General features: G+C 39.2%; 1 protein-coding gene across 1 annotated transcript in view; it reads right to left on the reverse strand.

Annotated features, from left to right (window-relative positions):
- Window positions 1-17,079, reverse strand: part of cd27 (CD27 molecule) — a 19,804-nt gene extending 2,725 nt beyond the window's left edge. Inside the window, exons 1-7 of the mRNA XM_021320371.2 lie at window positions 16,838-17,079; window positions 5,655-5,706; window positions 5,227-5,368; window positions 5,021-5,146; window positions 2,767-2,913; window positions 258-317; window positions 57-161 (exon numbers count right to left, since the gene is read on the reverse strand). Of these exons, the coding sequence (XP_021176046.2) occupies window positions 57-161; window positions 258-317; window positions 2,767-2,913; window positions 5,021-5,146; window positions 5,227-5,368 (580 nt within the window). The 5' untranslated portion in view covers window positions 5,655-5,706; window positions 16,838-17,079. The remainder of the gene's footprint in view (window positions 1-56; window positions 162-257; window positions 318-2,766; window positions 2,914-5,020; window positions 5,147-5,226; window positions 5,369-5,654; window positions 5,707-16,837) is intronic.
- Window positions 17,080-18,160: the final 1,081 nt, after the last annotated feature.

The following is an 18,160-nucleotide window of genomic DNA, read 5'->3' on the forward strand; positions in this document are numbered from 1 at the left end:
TATAAAAGTTTAAAGTGTCTGAAAAATTGTCCGAGCCTGTGTCCCACTCATCTTACCTTGGTTGGACCGGATCCAGTGCAGAAATGGCTTGATTTTTGTCACTACAACCAGTGCAATTCCAGCACACAGAAGGACAATTATCACCAGGTACCACTGTGTATCTGCGATAACATAACAAAAAAGACATTTTATTTTCAAAGAATTCACATCCCCAGCAAATAAAGGAAAATATGTATAATTTTAACAGTTTACTGCACCTCTGATTGGGTTGTTTGGTTTAATAGTTGTTCTGGTTGTTGAGGAGAATCCAGTAGCTTCTATGGGGGGAAGGAAACAAACCTTATCAGTTTCAATGCAGATGTTAAGAGGAAATCCGACAGTTTCATAGTTCAGAGCAAACCAAAAGTTTGTGTGTTTCTTTCCTCGATAGTTACCGCAGGGTACGCAAACATTTGGTTTGAAGTACAAGCATGAAGTAAAAGTATGCAAAATGATATTATGCATGGTAACAAACCAAATTGTGTTTGTATTATTTTATGCAATGTGGCAGAGTTTTATATTGTTTTATCATTATTGTACATTTCCATTAGATAAACCCAGTATTGAGCCTGCACATAAGAGTCAAGTACACTAAAGAAACATTTGCTTCGTATCTACGTTTGCATCAAAATAATACAATTGTAATCCCAACAAACATCAGATTTAAGCTTCACTCCATTCCCTTTGCAGATCCCTTAGATCTGGTAAACAAAAATTATTCTGTAGTAAGTGTCATCCCCGAATCTCCAAAATATCCTTTATTTTATTTTTTTTATTTTTTGCTCAGTTTGACAAATTTATTAAACATTTTCAGTCTCAATGTCTGCCCATTTAAGCCAATATTTTTCTCATTTGAATTATCTTCCTTTGCTAACTTTGAAGTTCAAAGAGCTTTTTAAATAATGAGTGATTTGTCCCAGAACTAAATCCAGATTAATGTGTTAAACCTGTCTGAAATCGTCTTTTTTTTTCGTTCAAAAGAATGAACGCTTGTTTGAAATTTCCAACGTGAAAAAGGTTATTGACAGTATGGATTACATTAACAGTGTTTAGACTGGTTTCTCTGTAGTCAAAAAATGTTGTTTAGTTAAAACTTTAGAATCCATTTTTCCAAGGTTGTCTAACCTGACATAATCACCACACTAACTTTCCCTTTTAATTGGCTGATCAGTCCCTTGTACTAACACCTCTCCCCTGAAGCCATGAAGAAGTCTGGTCCAACCAAGTCTGAGCCAGTACTCATCACCCAGGTCAGTTTGGGTTGGGATTAATAGTTTTTGTCTTCCGTTTGGCTAATTTCCCCAAATTCTATGAAAAGTTCCAGAAAGTTTTTTTTATTTGTTGGGCATGGATTGGTCAGAGTTTTGTTCCTGCTCTCACCCCCATCTGTCCCTCAAGTTTGGGGATATCACCTTATCTATTAGTTATTCCACATGCCAATCATTTCATGCGCTCACTAACACTAAGGTGCGTTCACATTACTTGTTAGTTTCCGCTTGTTGGCTGCGCATACGCACTTCTAGTGTTTATGCATTTGGTTGTCTTAGCGGTTAGCTTAGTGATTAGCTTAAATGTTAGCCGTTCATTGGACCTCCGCAGCTTTCACTAAGCTATGTTTCCATCCAATGCACATGTAAATTTTGAGTGAAATTTTAAAATGTCGCAAAAAATAAAATTAGCGTCAGACATGTTCCCTTTTACTGGCTTGTGGCGAATTGACCAGAAGACGCACAGTGTAATGTCGCTTTCGAAAAAGCCAAAAACCACCTCTGGCGAGCGGAAAAACTTTTTTTACTTAATTGTGGAAGAGTTAATTAGAGTTTTGTCATTTCCATCAACCTTTTTCTAACGCATTACTTCAAAATGTGCATTTAAAAACGTTGATGGAAATGCAACTACTGTATACTTTGAACATGGTTGAGAGTTGCAAGAAGCAAACCGCATACAAGTTTATAAGAAGAAGTAGAACGAGAAGGCTTCAGTATAACGTAATAAGAGCAGAGTGGATTTGGGAGATTTTTTCACGCGATCCCCCTCGGGAGCAGAAGTGCAAGGTAAGATGGTCTTGCGCTTGCGTAGTTGTTCATAAAGGAATTTGGAAAAACTTCTGGAAAACTCGCCGACTCTACCTTTAATGTTTTTTTTTTTTTTTGTTGCTGAAATGTAATCATTTTAGTATTAATTAAATCTAATAAATATTAAATTAGATAAATAAGTTAGTAGAAAATATTGCTTATGGGGAATGAAATCATCCTTCATGCTGATTCTGTGATAGATAAATCTGGTTATGAGACATTTATAAACATTAATATAGTGTAACGCAGCTTATCTGTTCTACACATTGATGGATGCAGCAAAGTAGTTATGCCCAAGAACGGAATTCCCACATAAATATTGTAAGAAACACTGCATCCAGACAATAACCAAGTATTCTGGATTCATAGATATGTTTTCCCACCAATAAACATTAAACATTTAAACTCAAGTGCTGTAAGAGTAAAAGAGTAGGCATAAACTATCTGTAGAAAGTTATAAGAAACGTATCTTTCTATCAGAATCATTATTGGGATGAGAATAGTTGCCTTTATGATAAGAAGAAATATTTTGATAAATTGTTACTTTGTGGGAGGATCCTACCTTTATGTGCAAAATACAAAAGAAAACAATGTTCTTAAGTAAAATGTAAATTTTTAATTTAGTTGAATGTGCAGAGAAGCAGTAATTCACCTGTAGTTGATGGCGGTGGGGTGGATTTGATGGTCGTTGGGACAGGCTCACACTTTGTGCAGGGTCCATCTTTGCATCTGTAGCCAACACTACACTTGCAAACAGTGTTGGTGGTTGGTTTACAGCTGGACACTTTCTCAAAGTTAGCTGCAAGGAAAAGAGAGAGAGTCACGTTTAAATATACATTACTGAAACAAGACCGTTTGTTTTAATCTCCTTAGGACATTTTCTGCGAGAGAATGACTGTGAGACATGGCAGGAATAAGATGGAGCAAAATGACTCATAAATTGGTTCTTAGTGGTAATAATTTCAGTTCTGTGTCATTAGGCAGTTTTATTATCACGTCTTCATTAGAATTGGGCAGGGCTGTTTTGTCTTTGTGAAAGCAGTGTTTCACTTTGATGAAACTATTTCTTTCTTACAAAGGTGCCCCAGCTTGTGGGTTCAAAATTAGCAAACAGAAAACTGCTTAAATTACTTTCACAGAACTAGAGTCATAATAAACCATGAATGTTTAAGGGGCATTCGCGGTTATAATTTAGAAAGAACACAACGAGAGTTAGTAGATTAAACTGGATTATACATGTTTCAGAGTTTGAAATGTATTAAATAAATATGCATCCGTTAGTTGATATATAGAGTACACTGGATTGATCATTTAAAGTTTGTGCTTCTCATGGGAGGTCTTGATGATACTGAAGGTGGGAGGTCATACCCTCATATTCCCTTAGCCCCTAGATTTTGACAGCCAAAGAGCAAAACCTCTATATGTAGGATGCACAAGCCCCCACCTTGTCCATCCCTCCTCCCCCATTTAGCTGTCATGCAGTGCAAAGCGCCAGGCCAAACTGCAGCAGCTGCCAGTTCTCTGACCCGTAGCATCACACAGAAAGTAATGTCGGTTCCTGTGGAATTCCTAATATAGTTTGGTGCAAAATTAACCATCATACCCAATAATATAGCACAGCTGAGAATGTGAAGGGACGACTTCTTTTTTTTTTAGAGTATCACCCCTCCCGAAAATGCTAACATGTTCAGCACAAAGCCTTCAAAAGCTGATGGGTTTTCTTTTCTTTTCTTTTCTTTCCTTTTTTTTGTTGCTGTGCAGTTTGCAAACTGTTAACAAGACAATTAAGATTCAAAGCGCAACAGAGACAACTGTACTGCAAGGTCAGCATGTAAACTGTGTCTGTGGGTTGAATCATTTCCACCTAAATTAGTTTCCGTTCACAATAATCGACACGGAGCCCCTGTATGTGTAGTTTTTTGACATTTTCAACACCCACATTCCTCTCGCTAGATTCTAAAACCGATAACTGAGCTTTTAAGAAGTTTTCACTAGACAAAAACACATTTGACACAGATTGCCTGACAAACCTGCAAAATTTGAAAAACAAAACAAAAAAAAGGCTCGGAATGTAAACTACACTAAATCAGACTGAGAACCGCTAACATGTTTTTACTTTGGTGCAGGTTTTTTTTTTTTTTCAGTCTTTTCCACTGTGACATTTAAATGTAAGCAAAACAGGTTATTTTTGCTCACCTGTAGCAGTGCAGAGACATTCATCGTCAGCATATCTTTCCGTTCAAAATTTTTTTTAAAATACATATTTTTTTCCTTTCACTTACATAAAAAAAGTTTGTTTCTTAGACGGCTGCAAACACGAGTCTCTCTTGGCTTTAATTACAGGTGGTTTCAAAGACCCTCCATTGCCCTCTTCTCTTGTCTGACTGTCTGCCCCCCTTTGATACATAAACAGGGAAATCCCCTCAGATGCAGTATTTTCTCTGCTGGTTAGCTTCTCTGAAATCATCATCACTCAACTCAACTGTCTCTCTTCTGTGAGGCTTTGCAGTAAAACTGGTCAAATTTAGCGGTCAGAGCGACAGATTACTCACTCTCACACATCTCACCGTGAACGCAGAGATAACACACACGCACACACTGGAACCACAAGATCGTATAAAGAAGAGAGAGGGAAATGTGTAGAGCAGTGAGTATTTTTACAGTAATGCTTGATCATGCTTCTGTTCAAAACAAAACCAACCCATATCAGCCTTGATTGTCTGGTGATAGTGTTAAGAGTCAAACCACATCCTTGTGATGCAAAGACATAGTAACCAGTTTTACGTTCTTACTTGCGACACGTCATTTACCAATAAGTAATTTTGTGATCTAGAGACAGCTATAGCCCAAATTAAAACATTTTAAGTCTTCCCATCCAAACGGCATGATTACTGTAAGCGTCTTACCCTTATTGCAAACATCACAAACATAGCAGGTCGTTTCCAGGTTGTAGCTATCCATGTATCGCTCACCCTTGCAGGGCTCGCACTTGATATCACAAGATTCTTGCGACCGTGAAATATAGTGAAAACCTGGAACAAATGTAGAGCAATTCAAGGTTAAAATCGTTGACCCTGTAAAGTCGGCGAATGTAAAAATGACGTCATAGTACCTGGTGGACACTTTTTGCAGCAGTTCTTGGGATTTTGCATCGGCCATTCGTACTGAGTCTCATTGCAGTTGAGGGGGAACACAGAGGAGAGGAAAGGAAGACTCCATAGCAAGGAGACGGTAAGATAACAGAGCGGCAGCATCTGAGAAGAATTTAAATAAAGGCATGAAGAAGAAGAGGAGGAGGGAGATTGTTGATTGTGTCAGATATGTGCAGATGTTACAACAGAAAAGCCAGTGAGTAAAACAAGACGAGTTTAATGCTCGATTTCCTTTACATGAAAACATATAATATGTGAAATTTTATAATATACAAAATATGAAAACAGTTCTGATTCATTAAAACCTTCAAAGATGTTTCTGTTCCACAAGCCAATTAAAAGGTTAAAAAACATCTCACAAAAGTGAAGATATGTTGCCTTTACTCACCGTGAAGGAGAAGCTGGCAGATGATGTTACCTGAGACCCTCTGAGTGTAAGACTGAGAAAGGAGCAGAAATGTGTCAGGGGACTCTTCTCTTAAAATGTCACAAAATGACTCATCGTGAAACTCCTGTCTTTTCAATCTGTTTTCCTTTGCTGTCATCCTCTAACTGTCTTTGCTGGGACCCTCAAGATCTCTGCACAACATGCCTCCCTCCCCCAGCAAGCATCCTCCACATTTTTTCCATATTTTGTCTCGTTTCATCCAAACAGAAGCTTTTGGCTTAAAGCAACCTGACAGTTTAATCTTTATTTTCCTTTCTTCCTCGTCCTGTTGCTTGATGAATGATCATGTACCACTCATTTAGCCTCAAACCGTTTGATTGTTCTTACGCAGAACTGTGAACAAGTTCAGCATTCAAGGAAGTGACTGATAATCAGTTCTGCAACTTCATGAACACTTTACATGACACAAAGCTAAGCTACAGCTTACTAACTCTTGATACATAGAGCAGGGAACATAAAGTATTAAAAGTGTTAATCTGAGCAGATATCTTTATAATGGGACTGTTAGATTACCACCAGATGCTATCAATCCCAAATAATCCACACTTGCAAAGAAATAACAACAAGTAAAACGAAAAAAAGAGGCAGCAAAAAAGCATTTCACTAAAAACCATCAATGACCAGGTGCTCCTTGCATGATTTCTGACAAAGGAGTAAAAAAAAAAAAAAAAAAAAATGACAATAAAAATCAGTAGAGTTGTACTTTCATCAAGGGCTATTCATAGAGGGCTTCAGAAATGGTAGAAGAAAAATCAACATAGCTCTTTTCTATTCATACTGGCAACTTAAAGTGCTTTAACACTGGAGTCACATTCACCTAATCGGCATCACAAAGCAACACATTCATAAACTGATAGGCAGATCGGTAGGCAAGATAGGGTTAGGCGCCTTGCCCAGGGGCGTATCGACTAGTAACAACACAAAGCTGGAATCAAACCCTTAACATTTGGATTGCAAGACAACAGAAAGACTTGGAATAAGCAGGAACAACATGAAAAACAACCAACCTCTAAACAGTGACCCAACACGCAAGACTCCACTGCTGAAGAAAAGCCTTTTCATGTTCATTTCAAGTTTTTTGTGAAAAATCCAGACAAGTCAATGACAAACTGGAACAACATTGGTGAAATGTTGAGTTGAACTCTTTGTAAATCATTGTACAACCCATGTCAAGATACAAATTCTTGATTCTTGATTGTTCTACAATGGTTGAAGTGTTGGGAGGAGAAAGAGTACCAAACACCACCTAAACCATACCAAAAGTGAAGTTTTGAGGTGCAAACACCGAGGTTGTGGGGCTGGCTTGCCGAAAATAGTGCTAGTAGTTTTAATTAGTTTAATGTTACGATGACTAGCTAAATTTACAGACCTTCTTTGTAAGAATCTGAAGGTGAAATATGAGCGCATTTGTCATATGGAGCGGAGGTTGCGAAGTCAAAGTGTGGCAGCGGCGAGATTGAGCCATGAGGTGATGATGATGCTGGTAGAGTGACAACAAAGAAATCAACAAGCTTGGGAAAACAACTAACTATACACCGAAAATTAACTACAGGGGATTGTGACAGTATTATTAGCAAGACAATGAACCAAAGCACACTGCCAAGGAAACTTTCAACTGACTTAAAAGAAAAGAGTGAAATGAATATCAGAGTGCTTGCAAAATATGATCCAGTTTTTGCATTTGTTTCATGACGCTAGTGGCCGTCTTATTGAAAGTACGCTGACAGGAAAGGGGGCAGAACCTGGGTCAGCCACATCAAGGAATAAGGTCTCTGTACATTGGTTGTGTGCAATACAACAGCGCCACTGGCGAGGCAATTTTTTGCATATCTTTTAACAATATGAAAATAAAAAAAAAGCAAAAAATAAAAAGGAAGGAAATCTGCAATTCAACTAAGCAAAACAATGCATTTATATACCTTGCCTCCCTATTACCACCATTGGCATAATGGTTTGGTCTGTTGTACCAACAGCTAACACCCGCAAAGAGACACAGCAGTCCCATCTGAGGAGCAGAGGAGCTGTGCCTGAAAAAGCACAAATAATTGACCTCCTGTAAGTAGCCACGTAAAATGAAAGACATACGACACATTTCTGTGAACATACCGCCACTTTAAATACGTCAGGGATTGCAATCTCTCTCACCTTACAATAAATGATCATCAAAGATTTTATCTGTTTGTTTTATGTGTGTTTTTTTAAGTCTGCTGGAAACCGTTTCTTCTTACTACTGGTATGGTTTTTATTTGCTGCTCTACCGTTGTTCAGTTCTAGAAAGCATAATCTGTTTTGCAAAAACTGCCTTCTTTGGGAATTTGTCAGCACAGCCTGAGAAGACTATAAGGTGTGAATTTCCACACAGAAAATGTCAGTAGAAAATTGTGAAGCACAGCTCCGCCAGCTTGTTTAAAACAATCATCCCTTCCTATTGAAATTTGTCTTTTATATTGTCACCTCTCATTCTGAGACCTGCAAATAAGAAGAAGAGCACGTCAACGTTTTGGTCAGTAAATGCAGTGTTTTTAAAAAAGTATTTGCCCCCTTACAGATTTCTTCTGTTTCTGATCTGTTGTCAAACTTTAATACTATTTCATTTGCTGAGAAAATAAAAAGTAGAACAAACCAGCCTGAACCTACCTGAATCATAGCAACTAGTTGCGCCACACTTTCATGCAACAACCCTCATCAAGCAATAACAGGCAGTGACTCTTTGCATGGTTGTGGAGCAATTCTGACCCATTTTTCTTTGGAAAATTGTTCCACTTCAGCCGCACTGTTTTTTTTTTAACATGAGCAGACTAGTTAGGGCAAACTCACAGCATCTCAACTGGATGTAACTCTAGACTTTGTCTAGGCCAGTGCAAAAGAGCTTCTTTGTTTCTATCTTGAGACATTCAGTGGACCTACAGATGTGTTTTAGAGGATTAATATTAATAATAATGATAATTTTTAACTGCATTTTACATTATCAAAATTTCAATGGGCTTACAAGGATTTTAAAAACAATAATTAACATTGACAAACAAGTAAGAAGCTTAGCCAACTATAAAAGACTAAATGCTTTTCCTAAAAATAAATGCTTTTAGTCTTTTGTTCCAGCTGTATGTGGGTTGTGGTTCCCTCAAAGGTTCTGGGTGAACGTCCCAAAGACGAGGAGCAGCGGCACAGAATAACCCAAGAAGGCTGGAGCATAAGTGTAGTAACCTTCAGGATTTTCTCCTGAGGAGCAGAAATCATCCATCCTTCCAACACGCTTATCCCTGTAGGAGTCGCAAGGGGTGCTGGTTGCCTTTCTCCAGCTGTCAATGGATAAGAGGCAGGGTGCACCCTGGACAGGTCGCCAGTCTGTCGCAGCACAGAGACCATTCACACAAACTCACATCTAAGGAGAATTTAGAGAGGCCAGTTAACCTAACAGTCATGTTTTTGGACTGTGGGAGGAAGCTGGAGTACCCGGAGATAACCCACGCATGCACAGGGAGAACATGCAAACTGCATGCAGAAAGAACCAGGGTGGACCTTTGCACAGCACATCAAACCCAGGACCTTCTTGCTGCAAGGCAACAATGCTGCCCACTGCGCCACTGTGCAGCCTGATGGAGCAGAAATCATAGTTTCATCAATCACATGAGTCCTCCCGAAGCAGCAAAGCAGCCCTGTATCCTGTTGTTTTTCATGAATTGCTGCTCAGCAGGTAGTGAAGAGTGAAGCTCTCTTCCCTGACATTTTTGGGCAGTCTACCTGTTATTCTTGAATCATGTCACCCACCTTGACCGAGACAAGTGGGAAGTACGGTGCCTTAGATGTTGTTCTGGGTTCTTTTATGTCCTCCTTGATAATAGGTGATGTGCTCTTGGAGGAATTTCTGAAGGCTGGCCACTCCTGGGAAGGTTCAACTCTGTATAATGTTTTCTCAATTTGTAGATATTTGTCTCTCGCTGCTGTTCGCTAAAGACCCAAAGCGCTAGATATGGTTTATAATTCTTTCTAGACTCATGGATGACAAGGACTTTTTTTTTCTTGTCTGTTCTTGAACTTCATGCAAATCGAGTTGCTTAAATAGATAGTTTAGCATTCTGCATGATGTAGCTAAAAAGCCTTTCTTGGTAATGACAGCTCAGTGTGCCTCCAGTATGTAGAAAGCAACCACATGCATTACTCAAGTGCAACTTTTTTGTGTGTGTGCCAAATCTTTCGTACAAACCGGTCTGTGGGGCATCTTCTGTGCACTCTGACCTTCAGTTCTTTCCACTAAATCAAGTCAAGTGATCAAATGAGTACAGCTCAAAACAATCTTTGAGCTTTATTTGATATTTTTTTAAACTAGCTGAGCGTTTCCTTCTCTGCGTGTTTAAGGATCATTGTCTTGATAAGAAAAAAAAAAATTCACCCTCGTTTCTTCAGAATCTAATCAAGAGAGCCTCTATGTACATTTCTCCTTGTTTCACATGTTGAAATCATCATATGAAATCCATTCCCTGCCTATAAAAAACACCTTCCACTGCAATGTTTAACCTCCACACTTCACAGTCCTTGTCTTGTTTTTAAGGTGATGTGCAATTAGTGAATATGGAGTCTAATCGAGGTTGACACTACTGAGCGAATATCATCGCTGTGGAAAAGCGATGAAATCTGATATACAAACAGACAAAAACAATATTTTACATCATTACAAAAGTAGCTATTAATTATATATACACACAGTACATTCCCATCTAGATACAGAGAGTTATAGCAGCTAAATGCTCTAACATTGTCATGCTTTACGTGTCACAGGCCTGGACAGAGGAAAGCTCACCTAGTTACTAAGTGGGGTGATCCCTATTATTAAAGTTTTATTCTATTTGATTAACCTTAGTTCATAAATGCTGAGACAGTTAAGTACATAAATATGAAATTCAGTTTCTTTTAAAAAAAATCTTGAATAGTATATTCTGAGTAAACTGAATTTTATCTTTCTGTTTGGAATGATTTTATCGATCAGTAGCTGTCTTATGACACTTGTGGTGGATTTGTTGCAAAGGGAAGTCATGCAAGTTTGTTGGCCATTTCTTGATCTAACATTTTCATCTTGGCTGACTTACAAACATAACTTTCCTGACTTCTGTTTAAAAAGCCTTAACTATATAATCAACATTTTTCATGAGAACACAATCACAAGAACACAATCTACTTAGTTGAATGTATGAGGTTACTCAGGAAAACAGGAAGCTAAAACAGGGTTTAAAGCTTAGTTAAAACTTGTCAAGAAATAATTTACATTTTCAAGAACGACATTGCTTGGCTTCAAAAGATATACGAGTAAGTGCTTTATTCTATGTCTCTTTGCCGTTATTACCACAGATACACCTTTTGCAATGATCTGTATGCAGTTAATTGCCTGTGGTTTGAGAACGTTTCAATGCCACATTGGCTCTTATTCACTAAAGATTTTTAAACATTTTGCCCCTAAAACGCAGAAAAAAACAGAGGCTTTGTATCTGATTCTTAAAGGGAACATAGCAGGCTCTCAGTTCTTCCTTTTCACATTGAAATAATTCAGTTGTGGTCTGTATAAAGTACAAGTGCAATGTTCTGAAGTGAATTCCTTGTTATTGTGGCCCCCACGTTCCCCCTTTTTGCCCCTGTTCTGAGGTGCGTCTGAGAGCAACTCGTTTTGGCGCTGTCCCTTTAAATCTAAAGGAGGCACTTCACACCCTGACCCCTCCAGGTCGCAGAGCGTCCCAATCCACCCTGTTCGGCCATTTTTGGGGGGCAGGTTTGGGCTCCACACTTAGTGGAGACCTGGGATGTCCCGGGAGAGGACGCAGTACAAACCCAACCTTTTGTTAGCATGGTTAGAAAAATACAACTTTATTCTTGTAATTTTATGACTTTATTCTCCTAATATTGTGACTTTATTCTCAAGATGTAGCTGAAGTTCCTAGAATAAGATTTTTTTTTTTCTTTTGCACTTTTGATGGTTTGAACTGGTGACAGTCGCATGTAGTTTTCTAATCTTAAATGTCGGGTTTTCTTTAGCTGTAAGCAGGAACTCATCATAATTGACAGTAATGAAGGCTTCAAAACGTCAGTATGTGTGTAATTAATCTATATAATATGTTTCACTCAGTGAATTGAGTTACAGAGATAAATTAGCTTTCAGCAATACTCAAATTTATTGAATGAGTCTGTAGGTGTGATATAAGACGGCTTTAGGTAAATAATGGGAACCGTACGGTTCTAGGTGTCAAGAGTATTTTTTATTGTCACCGCGTGTTACCGCAGTGCAATTTCTCTTTGGCCACTTGGGTTCACATTACACATAATGTGAACACATAATGTGAACCCAAAAACCGACAAACAGGCAATGAACAAGGGTTACAGTGTTTATTAGCGTTGAGGAAAGTCACAGAGAACAGATAATGAGGTAGTAAGGGGCTTATTGAACAATAATGATTGAGGCTTTGTTTACAGCAATGTGCATTTAGATTTTCTGAGATAATAGTGTGCAGTAGGCAATAACATTAAGGTGATTGTAATATATGGCAGGTTAGTAAAAGTGGGGTGATTTTAAAGCATTGAACTGCAGTCTCCCATGAAGGGGCAATTGCCCTAACAGCTCTTGGGAAGAAGCTGTTTCTAAGTTTATTTGTTTTGGCTTTGAGACTTCTGGTGTATTGCCCAGTTTAAATTTATGTTCTTAATATCCATCCACTATCCTTTAATAGTCTTCCTAACTGATTTTTCTAACATATTTGTACTTGCACATCCAAAGTGGGCTCCATTCAGGAAGCCTTTGGGTAGCCTAGGCTCACTTAGTAGTGATGCAGGCAATGCAGAATTATACATCTGGGGCCCACATACATGTTGGCATGGTCAACATACTGTATATATGTACTTTTCAGATTTTTATTTGGAAAAACCTTTGCAGACCATCTATGTCACAGAAAATGCCCTTCAAATAGATTTATTGTTGCTACGCAGCCAAATATGTAAAAGTTTAACAATTACTACTACTTTTGTGAGGACTCCAGACCGTTGTAACAGCATGATGGAAATTTGTAACGAACCTGAAACGATGAGTAACTATGTCTACATTGGAACAGGTTATGCCTACTAAAAGGCAAACCTGGTTCTGAATTACTGTCCGTCAATAAGAGACTGTTTAAGGCCCAGTTTGTCATTTGTGAAACTTCTCTGTTTTGTAGCTTTATAAGTCTTGTCTGACCTCACTCTCCTAAACTGAATATTAAGTATCCCCTTGTTTGGCAAGCTGAGCCTCGCTGCTTCGTCTTTAGTAATCTCTTCATTAGTCCCGCAGTAAACTGGTGATAATTGTTTCGGATTCAGTCACCCCCCTCTCTCCCTGTGACTCCATCAACCGGCTCCAACTCTAACTAGCACACAGCAGGTGCAGAAAATGAGAGCCTGTGAGTTACCGCCCATAAGAAGCAAATCCTCCACAGAGTGCAATGATCACATGGTGACCACTGAACTTCCTTCAATGACGGAGCAACTCATGGTAGGTGTGAGAATCTCCGGAGTTGAGCAGTAGCAGCCTCCTGACTTTCATCTATGGCCACACCCTTCCTGAAAACTATGCTTTGTGGCAACTTTTCAGATGACTGCCAGAGTCATTTTCTTTTTCTTTTTTTTTTTTGGTGCTAGTGCTGCTAACTAAACCAACTTCATTCAACCGAAGAAGAGGAAAGCATGTGTGAGCTCATCTTTCTCAGAAGCCAGGCCACCACACGTGACCTTCGTTCAACCAAGAACCGTGGCCTAAAAAGTTTTAAAGGGGCTGCCTAGGGGGCTCTGTGGCTCCACGCCGACAGTAACACTCATTTTGGGGTAAAGAGATGAGTGGATCAGCGATGACTGATCATCAAATAGCTCCCAAGTGACTGAGAGCAAACCAGCTCATACTGATCTTGGTATTTCAGTATTACCAACTGCTTGACCGTAAGGATTTGTAGGTTTGAACAGAATTTAAGATTACGCTTTGCCAGGAACATGTTGACATTTCTGTAGTAAAGTAAACAGTCATCGTAAGCCACTGTTTTTTTTTTTTTTATTACACCAGTCCCCCACAACTTCCTTAAAGCGTGACTGGGTGGGAAACCATTTTTTTTTTTTACTTTGAAAGCATACAGCGTGCCCATACGCAAACAGGTGATTAACGTGAAACTAAAGGAAGAGCCGAGATGAAGAAACGTTTCTCTGTCTGCTCAGTAAGGATGTGGTTTCTCCGAGGAAGCTCTTCTTCTTCTTCTTTTTGTGCTGCTGAATAACAATGTGTGTTAGAAAATGCGTAATAATAACCTTGTGCACGGTGTGCTGATGGGGTAAAACATATACCAAAGGAATTTGACTAAAGTTTGACCTTTCACCATTTTTTAAATGTTTTTTTTTTTTTTGCATTGGTGTCGCCAACGACTCAAAACCTTTCTTTGATCAAAATGCACATTTGACAATTATGCAATCATATAGAGCCATTTTTGAAATACAGAATATTAATTTGATTTGGCTGCATCTTTCCGTATGTGCACAAACTCCTCACTTCTACAGCCAGCATCACAAGTCACTCTTAAGCATGAACGCCAAATGTGGGGCGAGCTGTATTAAGGAAATTGCAGTACCCCAACTTCGTCACAAGATGTCCCTAAATCCTTCACATTGGGCCTTTTATTTTGGAGAATCTATTTATACACGCGGAAAACCAACAAACGTTTAGTGAACAAAGAGATTTGATCTGGGTGAATGATACTTACCGGCAGGCTGAATGAGTTCAGACTTTGCACCAACTTGTACTAACTTGTGAAAGTGTATTCAGTTACAATGACTCCCCTGCTGCTGGAGCAACTTAAACCGGTCTCCATCTACGAAAGACTGGAAGTTCTTGTCTCAAGCGCGCGTTTGTGTAAGGAAAAAAAGAAAAAAAAAAATAGAGCTGTAGTTCCAAGGAAAGAAAAGAGTCATGCAAGGCGTGTTTGTACTGTCTGGAAGAGAAGTCCATGGAGCAGAGAGCAGAGAGCAGAGTTATATGGCAGGGTGGAGGTCACCAACCTCTCATTACAGAGATTGATGGATGTGGAGGAATTCAGTAGAGCAAAGCTCATTGCCATTGATCCTTACAGTGAGAAAGGTTATAATGCTTCTGCATCCGGTTGTTGATAAAAAGCTTTCTACTTCAGCTGTATCCAGGGGCACCAACAGCACGTTTTCAGAGAGCTGGCCTGATGGAGGGGCCACTGATAATCTTGGAGGGGGGGGGCATCAAAGTCACGTAATAATTTCTGTGTTGCCACGCTGTTGTCATACACAAAGAGGTTAAGGGTTGGGCTTGAGTGAGGGATGGACATTTAAAAGCATAATATGTATTATAAAAGGGGGAAAACTGTTGCAAAACAACTGAAACAGATAAATAGATAACTAACGAATGAAATAACTAACCTACTAAATAAAGAGATAAATGAACACAAATTGAAAGCAGTTCATGAGTTAAACACGAGACACAAGTAGATGTGTTTGCATTAATTAATAATAATAGAACTTTATTGATCTCTCAATGGAGAAATTCACTTCTGCATCTTAACCCATCCCCTTGGGGAGCAGTGGGCTGCCACTGTGCGGCGCCCGGGAAGCAATTGGGGGTTAAGGGTCTTGCTCAGGGACCCATAATGGCATCTTGTGGGAGTTGAACTCAGAACTTCTGGGACTGAAGCTCTGTGCTCTAACCACAAGGCCACCACTCCCTCTATTGTTTTATTTTTCATCAATGTTCAACTGAAGATTTCCAGAGCAAACAGTTTTTCTGTGATTAATTTAAAGCGCAACATGACAGTTTGCATTGTCGGTGTCATTTACCGGCTGTTTGTCTTTCAGGTGGTGTCAGATGGATTGAATTAAATCCAATGAATTATGGAGGGCATTGGAAAACAAGGAAGATGTCGTTTCACCTTACTGCTGCTTATGGTGAGAACAGCTTCAAGTGCATGAAATATAGGCACCAACAGCACGTTTTCAGAGAGCTGGCCTGATGGAGGGGCCACTGATAATCTTGGAGGTGGGGACATCAAAGTCACATAATAATTTCTGTGTTGCCATGATGTTGTCATACACAAAGAGGTTAAGGGTTGGGCTTGAGTGAGGGATGGACATTTAAAAGCATAATATGTATTATAAAAGGGGGAAAACTGTTGCAAAACAACTGAAACAGATAAATAGATAACTAACTAATGAAATAACGAACCAACTAAATAAAGAGATAAATGAGCGATTAAATTCAAATGATCATTATGTGAACAATCTGGCCTCCTGAAGGTGGCGGTCTCATACAGGCAGAGTCAATCCACTGTTCCATGGGGCATAATTTGGTTTGTGGGGGCGCTTGCGGTTAAGTCTATCACTTAGTAGCCATTTCTCACAGAGTTTTAACATAGATGTATTAAACTCAAGGGGAAACAAGGGTCAGGTTCCATTATTTCGTCTCAAAAGAGACCATTGAAGATGAATAATGTTGTTGAGATGTATTTGCAAGCATGTCTGCATGGGCGGTGACTGCAGCTCAGACGCAAGCAGCAGATAAGCTCTAACCTTGAAACACTGAAATATGGCCACAAATAGTTTATTTTCTATATTATCTGATATTATATATATATATATATATATATATATATATATAACATAACTGAAAGATGAGTCAATGTTCTATAGGTTCAAGTGAATGAAGTAGAATTTCACTAAAAGTTGTTTAAATTCAACAAATAAACCCATAAAGTGAAACCCATATACACATCATACAGATGGTTTTACATACAGACATACAGATTGTAGGTATTAAATTATTTTGATTTAATTTTAAAAAATTCAGCTGTTCAGGAAGTCTAGGTAGCTTTAATCATCTCGTCTGCATTGTTATGTGTTACACTTAGGATCTGCTACGTCTAAATGATTGTGTTGTGTTGATATAAATTTGATTAATTGTGTTTTTGTGTAATTGGAAATTAATTGGACCTCTTTTTCTTTTAAAAAGCATTTGCACTGACCTGCTTGTGCATTAGACCTATATAAATAAAATGATTTGCAGTGCGCTGCTGTTTCTTATTTTCTGATTGACAACACTCACAGACAAATCCTACCTGGGTTTTTAGATCAGAGGGGTTTGGTCACAGATCACGTCCAGTGGAATCAAAGCCATCAAGCAGACATTGGTACTTCTGGCAGGTGCCAAGTGGCTGTTGGAAAATGAAATCAGCATCACCAAAAAGCTTGTCGTTAGAGGTATGGAGTGCACCACAATTTCCTGGCAGATGGCTGCGTTGACTTTGGACTAGATAAGAACACAGTGGACCAACACCAGCAGATGACATGGCGCCCCGCATCATCACTGTCAGAGGAAACATTATGCTGAACCTCAAGCAGCCTGGAGTCTGTTTACCTGACTCCGCCAGATAGATTTGCTCCGCATTGAAAGCTCGCGAGATCAGGATTGTCTCACGAGGCTAGGAGTCTGTGCCTATCCGCTCTTTTTCGGGTGTCTGGGAACTTGATTTCCAAGTGAAATGTTGAATTTACCTTAATCTGAGAAGAGTTTTGGACTACTGGCAAATGGTCCATTCCCCTTTACCCCCTCTTTAGTGCACACCAAGTAAGGCAAATCTGACATGTTCTCTGGTTCAGGATTGGATTGACACAAGAGACAGAACAGTTGCAGGCTGCCAGAGTTCTGGATGTGCCTGTGTGTGTTGGCTCTTGCTCTTGCAGCACTGACTCCACCTGCAGGCTGCATTTGTGAATCTCAATCATCCCTTTGCTTGTGCACAATTATGCTTGGTTTCAACCCCCCTTAGGTAGTCTTTCCCATATTGTGCAGACCATAATGGGCCCATAAAAATAACATATTAAACTTGTTTTTATATATAATTAGAAATCCCGGACTTTGGGGAAGTGGGTAGCACTGCTGCCTTGTAGCAAGAAGGGGATGTGTCAGATTTGTCTTGCTGCATGGAGTTTGCGTGTTCTCCCTGTGCAGGTGCGGGTTCTCTTTGGGTACTCCAGCTTCCTCCCACTGTCCAAAAACATCACTGTTAGGTTAATTGGCCTTAGGAGTGAGTGTGTGCATGGCTGTTTGCCCTGTGAAGGACTGGCGACCAGTCCAGGTCGTACCCTGACTCTTGCCCTATGCCGGCTGGAGGCGACCCCTGGATAAATAGGTATAGATGGAGTGAATTTTAAGTTTTCATTAACGATGATAAGGCCATTATCATCAAAATTAACAGCGATAACTGAAATATACAACTTTTTGTGTTGTAATTATCACAGATGTAAATGCAGTTGTAGGAATTCATTTTAATGAAGTCAGTAAATTTCAACTTTTTTTTTTTTTCTGACCAAATTTGTAAAATAACCACTAAATTCCCAAAGGGCACAAAATGAGAAGAGGTCACAATGAAAGTATTTCT

This window comes from Fundulus heteroclitus, chromosome 3 (genome assembly GCF_011125445.2).
Source record: "Fundulus heteroclitus isolate FHET01 chromosome 3, MU-UCD_Fhet_4.1, whole genome shotgun sequence".
Lineage (NCBI taxonomy): Eukaryota > Metazoa > Chordata > Actinopteri > Cyprinodontiformes > Fundulidae > Fundulus > Fundulus heteroclitus.